At 43.1% G+C, this 20,740-nt stretch overlaps 1 protein-coding gene across 1 annotated transcript in view; it reads right to left on the bottom strand.

The window, feature by feature from the left end:
• SPPL3 (signal peptide peptidase like 3) overlaps positions 1 to 19,850 on the bottom strand; it is a 56,236-nt gene extending 36,386 nt beyond the window's left edge. Inside the window, exon 1 of the mRNA XM_058816799.1 lies at positions 19,569 to 19,850. Within this exon, the coding sequence (XP_058672782.1) occupies positions 19,569 to 19,591 (23 nt within the window). The 5' untranslated portion in view covers positions 19,592 to 19,850. The remainder of the gene's footprint in view (positions 1 to 19,568) is intronic.
• Between the last annotated feature and the right edge of the window lie 890 nt (positions 19,851 to 20,740).

Genomic DNA, 20,740 nt, shown 5'->3' with positions numbered 1-20,740 from the left:
GGGGACACCAAAACCCAAAGAACACAAAAACCAAGTGGACCAGTTCCAAATGTATTACCCAGTATGCTCTTTTCAGTCTTGAGAAACAAGAAAAAGAAGGAGAACATGTCCTACTGCTCTTTTGTACTCACTTATTCTAAACAGTAGAGGTTTAATTAAATGATAATGTTCAGAGATTATTAGAGGCATCTCACATGCTGAGCTGGGCTTCCAAATGCTGAAATGCTTATTAACAGCAAATTTTCTCAACAGCAGCTGTCATGTCTTCAATATTGCACCACAAAAACCTTTTGGACAAACTGAAGTACAGGAATCTTCATGTACAGGACCAAATGAAATCTCTGTTTGACCAGGATCAAATTACAGCCACTTGAAAACTGCACTGGTTTCATCAGAGAGATATTGTCATTTCATCGTGTATCATTCTCCTCCCACAAACACAGAACTGAAATGCACACCCCAGACCCTGCATCACACCACACACAGGGTGAGTCTGTAATATTCTGCAAACCCAGGCTTGAAAACTATTAGAAATCCCAAACAAAAGCAAAATACTATTTTTACTGGACAAAATGTTTGCCTTTTAAAAAGCAAATTTCTAGGTAAAGGCATTGAGATAACATTACACAGGAAAGTAATTTCTCTCCTGTTTCAGGTCATCCTCTCATTTGCACCAGTCATTCTAAATACACATTTCATTAATTCAAGCTGTACTCCTTTAATGTGTGTTTTAGGCTAGAGAAACTGCAACACAGCAGAGCAGAGACCCACTTCTAAAAAGAAGTTTTTCCCTCAGTATTCATTAAACATCACAGCAGAGTCAGATTACATCTCCACCAGCATAAACTGAGCCCAGACAAACAGTCCAGCCCTGACAGGAGCAGCCACATCAGATTTTTCAGGAGTTGGTAAAAATCATGACACTTCCAACCACATGGATAGAGAGGAAAACACATAAAGGCAAGCCAGGTTAACTTCTATTCTGTCCATCTTTAACAGGATTGCTTTGAACAGAGTGAACAGACACTTCAGTATGAATTCTGAACCCACAGAGGCAATGGCCTCCAATTTTGACATTAACTTAAAATCATTTCCCCAAGGATTAGGGAATTAACAGCTCAATGCTTTCAGGAAAAACACAGAACTGCTGGGCTCAGTGGGGATGTCCATGCAGCAGCAGGCTCAGAACAACTTAATATATGCCTGGCATCCAGGAGCTACTATAAAACAAACATGATGTGGTTTTGAGCACAGGCACAGTAGAAGACTCAGCTTTCCAGGAAATTTTACATGCTGGAAGCCTAAATGCTGATCCTCCACCATCTGTTTCAATTCACATTTTCATGTAATGTATGGAGCGAGGAACAAAACACAAATCAAAGTGAGTGACCGGATTGAAACACTTCAAACAAACAAAACAGTCTTTTCAACTTGGCAACAGTCTTCCACTATCAACATTCAAACAAGTGAAATTAAACTCTATTTGTGGGGAGGAGCAATCTCTTATCACACCAGCAAATACGCAGCTGGAGAGACAGAAACCTTTCAGCATGTACACATGAAAGCTGTGATATCCTCAAGGGGTACATAAAACACCTATGTAGCATTAATTTTAAAAATTGCCTCCCACCAGAAGCAGATTTACTGTTTTATCAACAATATTAGAAAACTAGAATAGGAACTAACATTTGAAAATCTGAAGTTTTCCTGCTTGAGGAAAAAAAGAGTGTAGAGCTAAGGACATTCAAAATGTACTGAGAAAATAGAAAGGGGTTGCCAAGGTTCTCTTGAGCAACACCTGGAAACTGCTATGGGAGAAAAAGAACCCTGAGCTGGAAATGCAGTGTTTCAGCAATCAATATTTTCATAACACATTAGCATATTTTCATAAGACTTTTGATCTATCCATTCAAACCAGGCAGGCAGGATCCATTTTAAAAGCAGTATTGTGAATAATCAAGAGTGTAAGACAGCCCATAAAAGAGAAGTCAGCCTCTTTTTGAAGTCATTTCAGTTTTAATTCATTTAACTTGCACAATTTACCTCAAGGGTTTTTTCCCACACACATAAAACATATATGGGAAAGACTTAAAATCATTACATACAACTTAAATTTTCTACTCCAAATCCTATATTGTACCTGTACCATTATTTTAATTTCTGAATCCAGAAAAATAGAGAACAATTTTCTCCAATCAACTGACCTCAATCAATTTTTTTTCCAGCCAGAATGCAAACGCCTGGAGTCTTAGAAACATTTCAAATACAATCCTTGTGTCCCCCATAACCACTCCTAATTTGCTTGGTTTCATCCCAGCTCTGGATTCCAAAGTCTCACAGCCACCTACAGAAATACTACAGAGCTAAATCCTCCCAATATCCTTCTGTAATCCCAGAGGTACTTTAGCAACAGACCAGTCTGAAAATACCCAAGTGCCCTGGGAAGGCACAGATTACACTCTTTTGTGCTGTATCAGTATTTCTGCTGATATTTCTTGCTCAGAAACAAAATGCTTTTTTGGAAAAGATTCTGTAGTGAACATCCAGATGTTTAACCTTCCTAAAAATAACCAAGTTCACCCTTGGAACAGACATAATTCCAGAGCACCCCTTAGGCAAAAGCACTCACATCAGAACTAGAGCATAGACTCACTCCAATAAAAGTTAAACTCAGGAAAATGTAGTAGCAAGATGACAAAGCTGACTTGAACATCACAATTTTTGGTTGATTGTTGAAGACACCTACTAAATTTAGGCACAATTCACAGTGAGTTTGCCACATGCATTGATTCCTGTACCTAAAAACAATATGCTATTTTGAGACCAAAATAATACTAAAATGCTATTTCACTTTCATAACATTATTCACATTTGATTGTACAGAGTGAACAAAGTAAAATGAAAAATTTCAAAATATCCCTTAGTCATCCTTTATGTTTTATCTGAAATCTGCTTTTGCGTAAGAAGTAAAGCACAGTGAGGATGGAGCTAACACAAATTTTAAGCTGTTTTTAAAATACTCTCTCATCACTGTTTGGCACTGGGGAGACTTTTTAAGTTAAGATTTTATGCATGAACAAGTGCAACTTGTGTTGCACAGGATTAAGCAGAACAACAACAAAATCACAGCAGTGCAAAGTTTCAGACATTTTCCCTGCCTGTTTTGTTGTCTGTATTTTAAGACAGTTCTAAATAAAAGTATTTAAAATGCAAGGAAAGACAAATAATTATGCAACATTAACAAAGTTGGGCAACATTTTAGGATGAGAAAGGGAGAAAAATGTGACAAAAAGATGACAGATACAATTTGTAGATGAAAAAATGAAGAGAACTTCAAACTGAACTTTTTTTACTCAAGACTCAACACTGGTTTGTCCAGATATTTTTTTCTAATATCACCCAAAATTTCTTTTAAACACAACAGTATAACTCTTGGAAAACACATTTTCAACCCCAAGCCAGTTCTAAAAATACCAAACACATAGAGAACCATGCAGCTCTTGAGGCAAGGGCTCCCATTTATCAGTGCTGCTGCAGGACATGGGGGGGTTGCACTCGTGCAAGTCAGAGCCAGGTTCTGTCAGCACCCAGCATTTGCTGGCACCTCAGCAGGCAGATGGAACAGTTGCCATTTTCTGGAACTGCCATGCTGTCTATAAATTTGTCTGTTCAGTCAAATGGACACAGGTTATTCAGGGCCCTCTTCACTCCCAGAGCAGCTCCCCACACAGTCAGTGGGGAAGGACACATTTCTGCCCAGGCCTGACAAGTGCCCTCTGCTCTCCCCATTCCCTTTTATGCAGTATTTTTGCACTCCTGGAGCTGGAGTTTAAAATTTAGGTTTTTTTCCCATCACCCCATAATTTCTGATGTGTTTCTGGAATATACCAGTAAGAATTCAATTAGTCTACATAGGTTTTGTATAATACTGGTATTTTCTGTCTCTGATTAATAATTGTGAAGGAAAGAAAGACTGGATTAAAAGTAGCATGATTTTAAAGAACTACATGCAAAACATGCATGCAACCCCCAAGAGTTTTTGCTCAATTCAGCTCATGATGAAGTTTCCATTCTTTTCTCTTTCAACAGCTCTCACTTACTACATTCACCTAAGCAACCCCATGGGAAACCACAGACATTACTAAATATTAGAAACTCAGTGGAAGGCAAATGCTGGATTTGACCAGGAATGTGATGACAAAGAGTTTGCTCTAGGCTTCTTTCATGTTTTAGAAAGCCAATTTGCTTTCAGTTCATTTTAGGGGAAGAATGACATAGATTCCAGAGATGTAGTCAGCTATATGAAATCTTGTTTCACAAAACAGAAAATATGAACCACAATGTCTGCTCTCCTGGGAACAGAGGATAAACATCTAATCACAGAGGCCCTTACAAAGGAAAACATTATCTTTTATTGAGAAAAAAGACTAGAAAAACATTCTTTTTCAATATTAAGCATTTGATTTTCTGCACTAAGTGTGCACTGGCAGTACAACTCAGTTCCAGACAAGGTGCAGTATGAACTACCACAATGCCACTGGTAAAGCTGATGATTTTCATCTTTTTCTATCAAATAAGATTTAGTAATATTATACAAATTACCAGCAAATTACCAGCAAATTTCAGACAAGATGGAATTTAACTTATCTTACCCATAACAACAAGAAAAAAAAGCAGAAATATATCTGGCATTATGATACACAGTCACAACACAGAACAGAATAATTTGTTTTAGAGTCTCCACTATTACACATGGACAACAAAGACACTGCCATCAGCTTTCTTCAGTGTTGATACTTCCCTGGTGTTTAACACACCTTAATCAGGTCTAATTTCTCTTTCTAACTCCAACAAACACCAAAATAGTCTGCTGGATTTATTACTCATTTGCCAGATTGTGCAATGGCTTCCCATTAATTTCACAGTTACAAAAGAGTCTCCTTGGGGTTTGCAAGACCTGTGTAAGAAACTGCTCAGCATGAAACTGCCACCCATCAGTTCTACAAACTCATGGCCTTTCCAGTTCCAGCCCTCAGCTCTGAGCAGAAGGGTCTCTCTCAATGTGTTCCTCTCTTGTGGAACACAAATTTGGCAGGGGCACAGTGCTGCTCCTGACCCCGTGCCTCCATCTGCACCAGACAAAACACATCTGGCTCTTCCCTCCTCCCTCCAGGAGAAATACCATGAATCAGGTCATACATCTTCACTGGTAAACTGTGAGACACTCTGGCAGCAGCTGTCCTATAAATTTATAAGACAGATAAATTGTGAGCATAAGTAAGCTGTATTCCTTCCCTGCCCATCTTTCTGTGCAATCCTAGCAGTGTCTTAATTAGCAGCATGAATTATTTGCCATGGTAATAGGGAGATATTCAAAGCACAGAATGATAATTTCCCTGAAAGTTCAAACAAGACACTGGCTGGAGATGCACCTCCTGAGACATTATTAGGAAAAGACAAATAAAAATATAAGAATCTCTACCACATCCAAAGCCAGAGCACCGCACAAGTGAAACATTTCTTTTTAAAACACAATACAGGTACATGAATGCTGTGATGCTTCTCATGGTGAGCTATGAGAAATATAATTATGCCTGGAAAAGTCCAAGCACAACTGAGCTAGTTCCTAACAATGTTCAGACAATGGTCACAGGCAAATTGTGGCAAAACAGCAGGGTCTGTAGCAGCTGATTACAGATTTCTGATGTCATAGCATAAGCCATTCAGTAGCAGTTATTTTCTTTCAAGGGGTTAAACAATTATCCATCGCTAAAAGAAAGAAGGAAACATGACAAAAAGCCCCCAGGCCAAACAAATGCCCCGAAGTAAAGAAACCATTCCACCAAACAAACACAGCCCAGCTCCTCATTTCCAGGTGACTGTGGAATGTGCCTCAGTGTGGAAATTACACCTGGTACAGAACCCAACTCTTGTTAATGAGCAAAGCAGGTCACTGATTACCTGTCACTAAACTCTGCTGATAGCATGCACTTCAATTCTCTCTTACTGAAAACAACAGAGATCCTAATCCAGCCAGCACAGGGACAGAAAGGGATTCTCAGCCATTCTCCTCACATTTTCTGCTTCAGAGATTTTCCTGCCTTTCCAACGGGGAAAGCCCAGTCAGGCTGGCAGCAAGGAGGGTCTGTCACTGATCTCAACCAGAGCAACACTTCAGGAGGATCTCAGAACCAACCACAACCACACAGCTCCCAAAACACAGCACCTTCCTTCAGCCTCACCCAGCACACCTTCACGTTCATGGGATCTTTCCTCTTGGAAAGAAAGGACCCCAATTCAGTTTGGTCAATTCCCTAGTTGCAAAATCAAAAGCAATTTCTGACACATTTAAATCTTACAAAGCAACTAGAAAGAAGATTACTTTTGTAAATAAAATTGCAAATGGCATTAGAGTTGTGCAGGATTTTTATCACCATTTGGTCTTAGCCCACTTGCCTTGTATCAGAAATGGGTGGGTGGCATATCCCTAAGTTTAGTAAGATTTTTTTAAAAGAAAAAAAGAGACCTAGTTACAACATGCTAAAAATTCCCCATCATCAAGAAAACATCCACTCAGCATTGATTACTAAAAATATCTCAACATATATACCCAAGACACTTTTAGTTACAAAACATCTACTACTCAAAGCAACTTTTGTTTCCAAAACAAGAGCACCATGAATTTCTATTAGCTGGGCATTGTGCAGAGTTACTGTCCTCAGGTGTCTACAACTACAAAAAAATCTAAATATTTGCTTCATTTTTACAGTGCTTGCACAGAAAAAATAAAGGACATCACTCCCCTGATAAGGTGCCACACTAGCTAAGATCCATGAATTCACACCATTCCTACAACTATTTTTAAATTACTTCCTTTGTTCCTCTCTCTTTACAAACTATCATCAAAAGAATTAACAGCCACAGAAACGAAGGAGAAGTTGGATCTCTCTGGATGATTTGGGGCATTATTCAGGGTCCAGAGGGGTCAGGAGATTCTGTGATCTCACTTCAACAAATTTGGACAGACTGCAGCCTTTCCAAATCAGTCATATAGACACTATAAATAGATTGTCATGGAGTTCTAGAGTCCTGCTCCTCCAGAGCCATCCATTTCCCATGCAGTATCAAGATCCAGGACATTCAGCAGCCAGTTGCTTAACAGCACTGAAAAATTCCATTATAGAAACTTCCAATAGCTGAACTACAGTGAGCAAAATAAGGGCTTCTATTAGCAACAAGGGATAACAAATTTTCACACTTTACTCTAATGAAAGGGAACTGTATTAGTGTCTTCCAGAACTGGAGCAGTAAGTTATCTGAACCAGGTTTCAGACAATTGAGTGTTTAACATAAGAAAACACAGCCTGTCTTCTACCAGTGCAGTTCAGCCTCATCCCAAGCACTGTCAGCCATCCAAACCCAGAAGTGCCATTTTTCTAAATAAGGTTGTTCAACCTAAAAACTCTACACAATTAATTGCCCAGCTCCACCCTTCCCTTGGTCCTCTAACAGCCACATTACCCAAGAGTCAGATTGTGCTGCAGTTCCAGGGCTAAGTTCATCTAAAGTGCAGCTGAGGCAGGCACATCATCCCAGGCATATTTATTGACAATGTTCCATCATACACAGAATGTTATGCTTGCCACAGTGCCAGCAAGCAGTCAAAAAAGGACAAAAGAAAACGGATTATTATGTGGCAGAAAGGGAGAACTCTCAGGATAGACAGGACAACTCTTGTTGGCCTGCAGTGCTCTGCCAAGAGCCCCAGAGCTGTGCTCAGGCTGTCCCTGAGGCAGGCACAGCAGCACAGACTGTGCAGGCTCAGCCCGTCTGACACCTGCAAGGTGTGAGCTGAGCTCACTGCTCCATCCCAGAGCTGCCACTGCCCCAGCTGAACAGCAAAAATAACCCAGCAGCACACACAGGACAGCCTGTGTCACCTCTGAGGACAGCACACACAGGACAGCCTGTGTCACCTCTCAGGACACACAGCCTGTGTCACCTCTGAGGACAGCACACACAGGACAGGCTGTGTCACCTCTCAGGACACACAGCCTGCGTCACCTCTGAGGACAGCACACACAGGACAGCCTGTGTCACCTCTCAGGACACACAGCCTGTGTCACCTCTGAGGACCTCATCAACAACTTCACCTTGAACATCCTTCTGTAATGCTCTGTAACACAAATGTGTAATAGTTCTGGCGGCTTTGCTTGGACAGGGAACAACACACTGTGCAAAAGGACTACCTCAATATTTATGACAAAAATCTTACTAAATCTGTAATCTGACATGCAGAGAGGTGGGAAACAGACTAAACCAAAAAAGTTCAGACCAAAGGATGTATCTCCATCTGAAGCAACACAGAAAGAACACACACAAAAAGTACAGCAGGTTTCCTAACAAGCACACAGAGGAATACCCTTACTTGACACCATAATTGATCACTTGCACTTATCCAGAAGCCAAAACCAGAAGATGAAGTTGATCCTCTCTGATGTTACAGTTTCACTCAAGCCACACAGATGATACTTGAGTGGCCTAACTTGCTCTCAAAGTATTACCTAAAGACAGTCTGTGCAAATTCCTGCTTAACTTCTTCACCTTCACCAGCTCCATCCTTTATCCCCAGCTCCCACTGCAGCCCTGCTCCTCATCTTGCACAGGGTTCTAATCAAAGCTGTTCAGGAGAACAACCTGTCCCAGACACCACAGAGCTTCTGCCCAGTTCTGGATTTGGTCACTCTCAACACAACAGCAGAGAAATTCTTCCATCTAACTTTGTTCTAACTATCTGGAGTGTAATACTCACTGCATTCAAGGACTAATAGAAGAAGGGTTTATTCACACTCATAAATTTCTTTTCTAAGTGACAGAGTTGGTCATGCAGAGCAGAACTCTGACAGCAGAATGTGCTGCAAATCCATCTCCTTGCTAAGTCACTGCCTCCTCATAAAGCAAATGCAACAACTGAAGAAAAGCAGTGGTTCAGAGCAAGAAAGAGCAGGAATACTTGTACTAGAGCCACACAGCTGGTTTGTCTGTGAGATACAGGTGGCTTTGGCAATGAGTGTGACAAAAGGTTAACACACACACACACACTATGGGGTTAACAGCTGGAACAGAAGATACCATAGCAAAGACTCCAGGGTCTCCACCTTTTCCCTAAACTAGCAATCATCACTTTGTAGATTACACAGGTTAAGAAAAGCAGCTGCTCTAAGTGATGGAAGAACATTCACCCAAACTTAGTGTACAAAGACATTACAGAGTCCCCTCAGGTGTGGAGGATATTGATCTGAACACTGCATTGCTTCCTAGACAAAACCCATCCTTCCATCCCAATATATATAAAAAGTCTTATTTGGAGGTTTCATTTCCACAGCATTTCTTGTACTTAAGTAAAAATATGCAGAATACCATGATACTAATAATTTTTTTTAAGTTATCAAGACATAGTGGGCTTTCCAGTATGAAAGAGCTTGGTTGTTTTTATCACAGAAATCAGAAAACAGGATGTTTTCTCACCTATATTGACTCTAAAGCCAATCCAAAACCACACCTCATACCTCTGACACTGGGACTGGTATTTATTGATTACGTGCTTAGAAATCCAAACTCTTTTTAGCAATGTATTCACAAGTCAGATAAAAAAATAAAATTAACAACTAATAGTTTAATCAAAGCATTTAACAGCCATGCCTTACAATCAACAAGCCAAATTGACCAATATGACCTTGTCAGAAAGAGCAGCTCTGAATGCTGCTGAGGGGTTTACAGGATTACTTTATCACTGCCTGGGTAGAATGAAACGTGATTTTATCAGCAATCCATAAAAGAATGAGTTAACACCATCAGCACCCAACTCTGACTCTTCAGTGACAGGGGTAAAAGTACACTCCTGAGTAACCAGTCTGTCTGACCACATTTAAGCAGCTTTAATCATGCTGGCCCTGTATTAAGACAAATTCATGGTGTCAGATGATGGCTGGTGAGATTCTGAAATGAACTTGACTACTCACAACGGCACCAAGCCACAAGGGGATTCAGCTGGAATGAAAATACAAAACACTGACCATCAAAACAGGCACTCTGCTTTTGCCACCTCCTACTGAGAGGCAAATTAAAAAAATAAAAATAAAAGATCATGAGTTGTCCTGAGCTGGACTGGCCAGGGCCTGATGCTGCCTCACAAGCTGTGGCAGAAGCACAGAACATCCACACACCCAAGTGCCAGGGTCATGGCAGCTGAGGCAGTTCCACAGGCAAAAACAGGTAGCAGAACAGACAGAGACTCTTTTCAACAAACTCTTGCCCAAGTAGCTAAGAAGCTTTTCTTGTGACAACAAAAAGTAGGAACATTCTTTAAAGAGGGTGTTTTGGAAATCTTATGAAACTTCTTCCAGTAAAGCCCCCTGCAGAGAAATATTTTTGGTTTATGGCACACTGTTTTCATCTTTTGATTCAGCTTTAAGGTAGCATGCTTTTTTTATCTGCAAAAATATAAAAAATAAAGAGAAAGATAACTAGCTGGAATACTAACACTGGGGTTCTTCTAAGGCACTTAAGTATGATAAAGACTTATCTTTCTGCTCTGTACCAGCTGTAACTGCTTACAGCTGCATCTGCTTTAGAAGTAGTCAACTTAGCAGAAAATTAAAGAAAAAAAAGTTCAGCTCTTCACTATTTAGCTTTAAAGTTTCCTTTTTCTTGAGGAAAAAAGCACTCTTTAAACTATTTTCACCATAAAGCTTAATTAGATTCTACTCTTCATCTTCAAAACCCTGCAGAGATCATAATGTTCCCCACGAGAGCTTTTAGCCCTTTGTGGTAACTTTTCTGAGCAGCTATTCAGGGGAAGGTGCAGGATCAGCCACCTCCAGGAGAGTTCAGGGAGCAGATAATCTCTCCTGCAGCACACAGCCATCAATCTGAGCTTCTGAAAAGGATCAGAATGACATTGCACCATCAAACCTAGAAAGCAAGGCAGACACACCTCACCTCAGCAGGCTGCAGAAATCCACACCAGCCAGCTCTGTTTGCTCCTCTGCCTCCTGCTGCTTCACCCACCTCACCTTTAGCTAACAGTGACCCACAGAAGGGACTTCCCATTGACTAAATAAGTCTAAGTCACACTACACCTATTTTATCTTGCCACAAGGGTCTGACAGAGATGATGGTGAGATAAATCACAAATGTAATCTGAAAGTGGCACTAGTAAAGTCACTTCTTTGTGTAAAAACTCACCACTGAGCTTTGGTATTAGACATGCAATATATAAAACAACTCACCATTGAGCTTTGGTCTTATACATCCAATAGATCTGTATCAACTAACTGCAATAATTACTCAGAATGCACTGTTGAATTTCTACCCACTACTAAAGTTTCCAGATAAATTTAAATCAAGTTTTAAGCCTGGGCTGTCTGACCAGAAGAGATGTCAGATGGCCAGGAGCCACCAGAACTGAGTGGAGCCATAATTCAGCTGCTGTGTTCACCTCTGTCCTGCTAATTGTGCTACTGCAGAGCTCAAACATTTTGTAATCCTGGTTCTTGTCCAAGCTGTGCTATCTCAACTGGAGTCAGCTGGGCTTATTATTCCAGTAATGACTGAAATTAAAATAAATCCTGAGGATATACACTTGCTACTAGCTTAGCCCACATAGAGAACCCCTCTGCAAAAGTGTCTGTGCTGTAGAGAAATGTGCACCAGATTTACATGCTGAGATCACTTGATTTTTGTACCACCTGAAACCACACTGCACCATGGATCCACATGTACAGGTTTTTGCTATTCTGACATGAAGCTGCTACTTTTGCAGTACTACTGTACTGCAGTACTACTGTAATGAGAAAATAGCATAAGCAGAGCTCCCAGACTTCTGTGATTCAGTCAAACACATCAATTTTTAACATTTCTGTTGATCTCAAAACTTCTGAAATAGTTTGAAATATACTTAAAATTATGTATCATCTCAAATTTACTAGAAGTCACCTGCTGGCTAGTTGTCAGATGAACAAAAGGACTTTTTAAAGATACTTCTGTCCAAAAACAGCAGAGTACATAGGAATGAAGAAGGAAATTTGGACTTCCAAATTGAGCAAGCAGAGAAGCACTGAGTACAGCTAAGAGGCCTGCAGGATGCTTACCTTTAGCAGTCAGTAGTTAATGTTGCACAGAACTATTTTTTCCTTTGAGATGAACTGAAATTGAGCCTATTTCTTGAATAAGTAAGGTAAGCTTGCCAACTCCTGGCTAAAGCTAAAGGCTGTGTATGAACAGAGGGTGGAACCCCCTGGGTCTCCTCCTGCTTCCCCCACACAGCCTTTGCTGTGGAAGCTCCTGCAGGAACAAGGTTATGGCATTAAAATGGAAGAGAATCCTTCCCCAGACTTTGGCTACATACTGCCTGCATGGGAAAAGAAGTTTTTGGGTCAAAAGTCTATGAACGAGCTACAGGAAGTAAAGGAAGAACATCCAAACCCGGAGTCACAGTAGGAAAAACTGAGAGTCAAACAGTGTAATTTCCCTTTCAATTCCACTGGTCAGGGAAAATGCTACCATATACAAACTCTGAGAGATGATTTTATCTCTCCAATTTCTACATTGTCAACTTCAGCAATGGAATATTAAGGATAACACTGTACAGTAGAGAATTATCTCCTTAGTGCATTCTCCCCTACTTTATGACACTGGCTGTGATGGTTTTAAAGTATCCCCTTTCTGACATCCTGAAAAAAAGTCCCTTCAGCCTTATTTCATGCATTACTTTGAATCCTTGTTGCTGTAGGATATGAACAATGTTACTTGGTTAGTTACCAGTTACAAAGTTTCCCTCCAAAGAGGCAGCAGAACATTGTGACAGCCCTATAGTCCATACCACACCATTTAATGTGACACACAGATATGGAGGCTATCCAAGGGAATCTGAGACCTGAGGCAGGGGCTGGCCCTAAAAAGAAATACTCAACAGAATCTAATAATGAAGATGACAGCAACACAGCTACACAATTAACGAGCTCTGGGATAATGCCATCATGGAGGTTCCAGCAGACAGAGACACTGAATGGATGGTGAGAGCTGAGCTGCTCTGGGGAGGCACAGGAGGGGAGGAGAACCTGGGCTGGCAGATCAGAGCATTTCAGGCACAGACACCACAAGATTCAGGAGAAGAGATCATCAGCACAAGCACCCTTGGAGGAATTAAAGAGAAAGGGAATCAGCAAGTGTTGCAAGGACACATCTGCTCCATTAATCTCATTAAATCATCACCTTCAGAGCGGGTCTGAGTGCCTGGGCCCCGTCCAGCTCGTGCCTCGCTCCACACAGCGCCCAGCGCTGCCTCGGCTGCGTTTCAATCCCCAGCACTGACACCACAGCCAGGCACAGCACAAAGAAAATGGGCACAACTTGCTCCCACAAATTCCACCCTTGGTTCTTCATGGAAACTTCCCTCATATGCCACCAGAATCAAATTAGAGTGTTTTGACTGAACAATTTGTGCCAATTATTTGCTTTTAGAGTATGTTACAATGCTTAGTGTCACCATAAAATGTCAAAGGACAATAAAGACAATGGCACCTCTGCCACAGATGTTGGCACATCAATTATCAAAATAATGATATAAAATAGCTAAGGTATTGAAAAATACCAGAGTCTGCTCTGCTCTTCTTTCAAATTTCAGGAAATAAAAATCACTGCATTTCAAAAAGCATGACAGATTTTTCAAAGTACTTTTTGTAGGAAGTTTTTCATAAATACCCATTTTTTGGCATTGTGTTTCAGTGACAAATGACTGAGTTTTCAGCAACTAAATCTAGTACTAAAAATGGTGGTATTCACCAAAACACATCTTAACTCAATATCCTCAATTAATTTGTCTGGTGCTCACCACAAAATTCCTCAAATTCCAACAGCATCGGGCTGCTTAACTCATACCAAAATCCCAAAGTGCACAAAATAAGCAATTTATTGGATCCTATGCTTCAGCAGAAGAGAGAGATGTTCTCAGCTCCATCAAACCTCACACAAACCACAACAACAAGGACTGATATTGGTGGATCCACACACCTAAGCACTCATTTACCTGTGACAAGAAATCATATTCAGGTCATCTTCTGTTCATGGAAATTCGACCTTTCATCCCTAGAAAAGCACAAACCACAGAACCTTCAGTCCTCCAAAGCAGGTTTTTATCCAGGCAGGGAATCCAGGTCTCTGCCAATCCCAGACAGAAAGGCATGTCTGCCTCTTGGCCCAGCAGATATTTACAGGATTTTATATGAAGTGAAAGAGATTTAAGTGGACACACAAAGCTCAACCTCTGAATAACACATAGTTTGGTGATGAGGACACTCCCCTAGAAGGTGAGAGATGCAAGGCCAGAAGCCCTGGGGGATGGAACTGATCTCCTGCATCCTAGCCAAGATCTCCAGCCACTGGGTAAAACTAAAGGAACCAGTAACTTTTATTACCACAGTACCCTGAAAAGGTTAAATGCAGAAATCTTAATTAAAATAGGTGACAGAAATCTTAATTAAAAGATGTACTGCACACCAGCAACAAGAGAATATTGATTTCTGTTCTTCACTTTAAATTTTCTTAAAGAATTTTTAATGCAGTAAATACAGCCTTACAATTAGCAAACAGTGACAGGAGGAATTTTTTCCTTGTGCTTATCAGTCACTCTACACATGTACATTCAAGTCACTGTAAACTTCTACTTATCCCATGCTCTTTGCTCTATTTGTCTTTGAGCCCAGTGCTGCAGACAGTGCCCTGTCCTCACTGATCCACAGCCTGAGACAGCAAAAGCTCCAGGGAGGGGGACAAGCAAGTGAAGTGAGGCTGGTCCTGAAAGACAAACATATGAACTCTAAACCTGATATTCTCCAATTTATTGAGGTTTAAGTCACTTTTCTCATGCTAGACACTCATGCACATTCATACAATGACATCCTTGTTCTCAGGAAGCTCCTAACAATCCTTCACATGGAATGTGGCCGGTAATTTCAGTTCCTGAAAAATGCAAGACAAAGGGCCAAACTCCACATTTGCATGCCAGGATTTCATGACAGATTTTTGACAGCAGCACAACAGAATTTCATCTATGTACTTTGCAATCTGTTGCCTATCAAGTGCAATATTTGAAAAATTCAGGTGAATTATTTGTTTTCTGTTGTAAACTGCCTCCCATCCTCAAAACACCTTTATTAGTCAGTTAAGGTCTCCCAACCTAAACTGAGCAAACAAGTTAAAAAATCTTGAATGTAAAAAATTATTTTACTAGTATTTGACAAGTTCTGTCAACAAGCTGCAGCTCCTCTTACTCCCTGCCCTCCCACATACACATCCAATCCAGCCAACTAAGACTTGAAAGCACCACCTGAGCCTTCTGGAAGAAACTGCATTTTAATTCATGGCAGCAGCATGCTAAATGCTTAATTGCAATCAAAGCAAATTCTCAGACCTCTGAATCCAGAAAGACTTCTAACACCAACCACTTTGAATTCTCCCAGGAGCAAAGGCAGCACTGTACATTTACACTTATTCCAAAACCCAGTAGTTTTATTGATTACTCTGACACATCATTAGATTTAATTTCCACACCCTTTGCATTATGAAGAGAAGCTTCTAAATATATCACCAGTTCACTCATGAAACATTTGATGGCTAATACAAGAATCATCCCACTGATTATAACATTTAACAGGGAGTTCAGTTGTTCTTAAGATTAGTGACTCAATAGAGTGTCTTTCTTTTTTTGTTCTTAGCTTCCCTCCCAGCCTGTCTCCTAACCACCACCCTGAGAGGGCACGCACACATGGCAATCCCTATTACCCTTATACAACACTCTTGCAAAGGAAATATTAAAAACACATTTGATTTTTGGTGTAGAAATCCCCTTCTTTGCTCTTCACCAATGAAGGAAGCTGTGAAAATCTTTTGTGCATTGAAAGGGCAAAAAAAAAAAAAAAGAACAAAGCAATCTCTATTGGCAGCCTGGGCAGCAGTAAAAAGGGAGGGGGTGTTACATCAGGCCTTGAAAAACACTAAACACCTACTAACTGCAGATAAACAAGATAGGGGTGGTGCTGGGCCTTCTCAAACGCTCCAGCACAAAAAAATCACCACAAAATGCTGGGAATTAAGGACAGACCAAGTATTTCACAAAGCAATGATCTAGGTCCTGCTGCTTCCCAACCCATCTGCTGTCACACTTCCAACAGTTTGGTACTGAAGATAAATTTCTTGGTATTTACTAATCTCACACACACACATATACATAAATATATTTATACACTGCTCTGCCCATGCTTATTCCCTCCTCAGTTTAGCAGAAACTTTTGTCACTCCCCTGTTCCATTTCCTCGCTGGAGCACACACAGGAAGCAAGGGGAAAATGGGTATTCAACAACCTCTTTCCTCTCCCATTCTATACCACTTGCAGAAAACTAATTTTAGCTCGCAATCTACAAAATCATGAGCAACCTTGCCATGCAGCAGTATTGTACACAGCTCTCCTTCCCTTTTATTACTGCAGGAATTTGACAAAAGAAAGTTTCTCTACTCACTGCTGACAAGCATTTGATTCAAACACCCTCTCTTTTTAAAAAGTCCATATTCTTTGAAAGAGTATTTCCATCTGGGACTTATCCCACATTTCACATTAAAATTAGTTTTTCCAGGATGACAGTATTCTTCGTTACCAGCAAAATTCTCAGCAGAGCCTCCTTTCAGGATAAGACACCTTTATCTGAAATACTGGCTCAGCAAGATGACTTTAGATACTAAAAAAGTTAAATAAAAGTACATATGGTTATAGGTGTGGGCACTACTGAAGAAAAAAGGAAGTTGTCAGAAGAAATTCCTTACAGAACAGTGTCAAAAGATAACTCATGTATTTAAAACTATGAAAGAGATGGGGAAAAGCCCACGTCTCTCCTGCTTATGGTATCTTAATAAAAGAAAGTAATTGCATTCAGTTCACTTGGAATTTAAAATAAATATATAAAACCTACCTTAAAATCTCAGATTCATATTTACAAACCAATAAATAAAGCAATATGAGAATTGGTTCTCATCTCTTGAAAACAACATCATTAACAAGATGTCAGTGACTGAAACGAGCCCTGTTTTTCATGTTTGCCAATGCTCATGCCCACTAATCACAGCTGGCAAGTACCTTGTTTCAAAGGACTTTCAACACAACTGAGACTTTTTTTCAAAAAATCAAGCCCACAATAAGCTTTTATCATATCTTATGAATGTACAGTGGCTCAACAACACATGCAGACAGTTAGGGACAAAAAGATGGAGCCAAGCCTTGTGCACCTGGACCAAAGGGAAGTGCTCCTGCAGCTGGGAACCAATTTACATCCCTGCAGAGGCAGGGGCATGAAAGGATTGTTCTGAATGCCAGATGAGGCATTTCCAGATGTGACACAAGGTGTGGGTACAGCAGCTGGACACTGCAGCACACCACACACCTGTTCTTGGAAAGCTGCAGCTCTGGCAAATGGACAGGATGGGATCAGCCAATTTCCAAAAGAGCTCCTGGGCACAGCCCTGCTGCACCAGCCTCCCCAGCTGACAAAATGCACATTTGTCTGTCCTAAAAGTGCTAAAGCTCTGGCCAATTTTACACTGAGCTGCATCATCACAACTGTAAATAAACTGAGGCAAGATTGTTGTTAGAAGTGTAAGTAATGAAATGCCCACAGAGAGGAGAGCATGACTGAAATTGGATTTTTGCTCTGTCCACTGCTCCCACAGCTCCCAGGCAAGGCTGAGCACAGGTAAAAATGCAAAGTGACAGAAACCTCAGGTCCATGAGGACACCATGGAGAACACAGCCCTAAAATTATAGGGTTTAAAGACACATCATGTCCTCATTCTGCTACAACCTCAGTACTGTAAAAACTTCCATTCTTCAGATCCACCTAGCACAGTGAAGACCTCAAATGACAATTTCATTCCCTTAAAATACACAGAGGAATGAAATTGTCATTTCAGAAGAGCAAATCCTTCTCTCAGCCTCTGTTAAATATCCTCCCTTTAGACAATTACTGTGGCAAAACCACTCATTCAGAACAGCAAATGAGTTAAGATTAAAATAATGTATAAGTGACATTTTGTTTCATTTACTTCTTTCCAGAAAGCTGACAAATCCAAGAGTTTATGAATTTATCGTTTTATACTGCAATTAAAACACACTACAACACATTTAAATGAACTACATTAAACTGCCTAAATCTGTACCAATATTCATTTACTGTGTCAATATGTAAATGATCTTTGAAGTCAGAAGAGATGTCTTCTCACTGCTATTTTAAAGCAGACCAGACCACTGCCTGAACTGAGCTTGTGAAACAAAATAACAACATCTAAAAAGCAGAACACCAATACAAATGTTGGTTCTTGACAAAGAAGAGACAGGAGAGGGAAGAAGGAGCTGCCAGTCTCAACATGTGGCAGAACAGAAATCCCCACTGGGTTCCAAGCTTTGAAAAGTAATGGGACCATTCAGAACTGGGATGGTTGTTTCATGCTCAAGCCCTTCCACACATTCAGCACACACCAAGGTCAAAAACTTAGATTTAATTCCTTTTTTAATGAGGGCCTTATTTCAAAGCAGGTAACTTTTTTCAAAAAAATCCAAGAAACAAACCTGGATGACATCACTGGAATTAAAATGCAGTGAGAATATCACAATAAATTGCTGCAGTGGTCAGGTCAATAGAGATGATGTGCAGGTAAATTATTTGAGGTATTTTGGCTGTGATCCACAAGAGAACAAAACCCCCACATTTATAGGAAGAAACTGCACCCCGTCTCCTTTATCCACCGCCGGCTAGGGCCGAGACAGTGTCAGGACACAGAAAAAAATGCCCTCTCATTTGCTACACTTCGTGTCTTTCCACAGGAACTGGTCTCTTCCTCGCCGTTCTATTTCCTGTACAGGGACCAAGCCTATTGTCGCTAGGTGAAAACACACACACACAGAGACACAGACACACACGCACACAGATGCACACACACACACAGAGACAGACAGACAGACACACACACACACACACACACACACACGCACACACGCACACAGGCACCGACTCACCAGCCTGCGCTGGCATAAATCTCCCTTCAGGCAGAGGTGACCTGCAGCCTCACAGCCCTGAACGAGCTCCTGTCCCTGTCCAGGCCCGGCGGATCGGGCGTGCAGGGATCAGCTCCCAGGAGCCCTCCGGGACAGGACAGGACAGGACAGGACCGGGGGTGACAGCCCCGCCAATGCCGCCGCCGATCCTCTCCTGCTGCCCGGTGCCGGCGGGGGGGATCCGCACAGCGCGGCCGCCCCGTCCCTCCTCCTCTCCCCTAATCCCTCCTCCCGAGCCGCGCCGAGCCCTCAGCCCGCAGCCCCTCCACCAGCGCGCTCCTTCCCGCCCCGGTCCCCGCCGCAGTCCCCCCGCCGGTCCCCCCGCCCGGGACACCGGCCCCGCGTGGGGCTGCGCTCGGCGCGGCCCGCCCGGCTCGGACCCTCCCGCGGCCTCGGCCCCGCGGCTCACCAGGAGTAGGTCTGCTCCGCCATGGCTGCGGCTGGGCGGCCGGCGCTGGGCTCTGCGGGGCGGCCGGGCCCGGGCTCCTCCTCCGCCTCCTCCTCCGCCTCCTCCTCGCAGGCTCCGGGGCTCAGTGGCGGCCCCGCTGCGGCTCCCGGCCCAACATGGCGGCGGCTGTGAGGAGGGAGGGGAGCCGAGGGGGGGTCCCCGCGCGGGCGGGAAGGGCGATGTTGGCGGCGGGGCGGGCGGAGGCTCAGCAGCCGCGACGCGGGGCCGCGCTAGGGCGCCGGCGGGGCCTCATGGCCGGCGGGGCGGCGGCGGCGGCGGCGACGGCGGCGCGGGGCGGGGCGGGGGCGGGAGGCGGTGGCACCGGGCGGCCGGGCCAGGCCGCGCCGCGTGCCCGCGCTCGCGCACGGCGGGGGCGGAGCCGCGCCGAGGGGCGGGGCCCGAGCGGCGCGCGGGGTCACGTGCCCACAACACCTTCACGTGCCGCCGCCGCCGGCCGCGCGCAGGCGCTGTGGGGCGCGGGGAGGCGGCGGGCGGTGCTGGTTATCGTGTTGGGTATCGGGCCCGGCCGCGCCGCTGCTCGGGATCGGCCCCCGGGCGGGCGCGATCGCCGCGGACACCGCGCCGAGAGAGGGGCTGGGAGAGAGGGGGGCGGACGGAGCTTCCTCCGGCTGAAAAGCAGCGCGGGCTACAGGAGGGTTTTGGGGCTGGGGGGCTCCGGTGAGCAGCCGTGAATCCCGAGCCGGCGGCTCCTCTCCCGCAGCGGGGCAGCTCCCCCGTTTTTCGGGGTGCCGGGCAGGGCGAGCGCGGCCGGCTCGGAGCGTGACCCCGGGGCGCTCAGAGCTGCCCCCGCTGCCCCTCACGGCGCTGCTTTCCCCGGCCCGCAGCAGCCCCGGAGAGCGCTGTGGCGCGGGCTGGGCGGTGAATGCACCGGTCAGATAAAATAATTCCTAACCGCGCTGTTAATGCATCACATGCACAGGTGTTCCTAGAGATTGCTGTATTTTTGAATCTTTGAAACCAAGGAATATCAATAGGATCAAATGCTCAAATGTTGGTGGTTTATTTTTAATGGAAGGAAAATAATATTCCAGATACTTTGACCAAATAAAAATCATGGGCTTCATTTTATCACCAGGCTGATATTAAAGCTGTGCGAGTCTCAGGCAGAGAAA

Source organism: Ammospiza caudacuta, chromosome 18 (genome assembly GCF_027887145.1).
Source record: "Ammospiza caudacuta isolate bAmmCau1 chromosome 18, bAmmCau1.pri, whole genome shotgun sequence".
In the NCBI taxonomy this organism is placed as follows: Eukaryota; Metazoa; Chordata; class Aves; order Passeriformes; family Passerellidae; genus Ammospiza; species Ammospiza caudacuta.
This window is presented reverse-complemented; position numbering and strand designations above follow the sequence as displayed.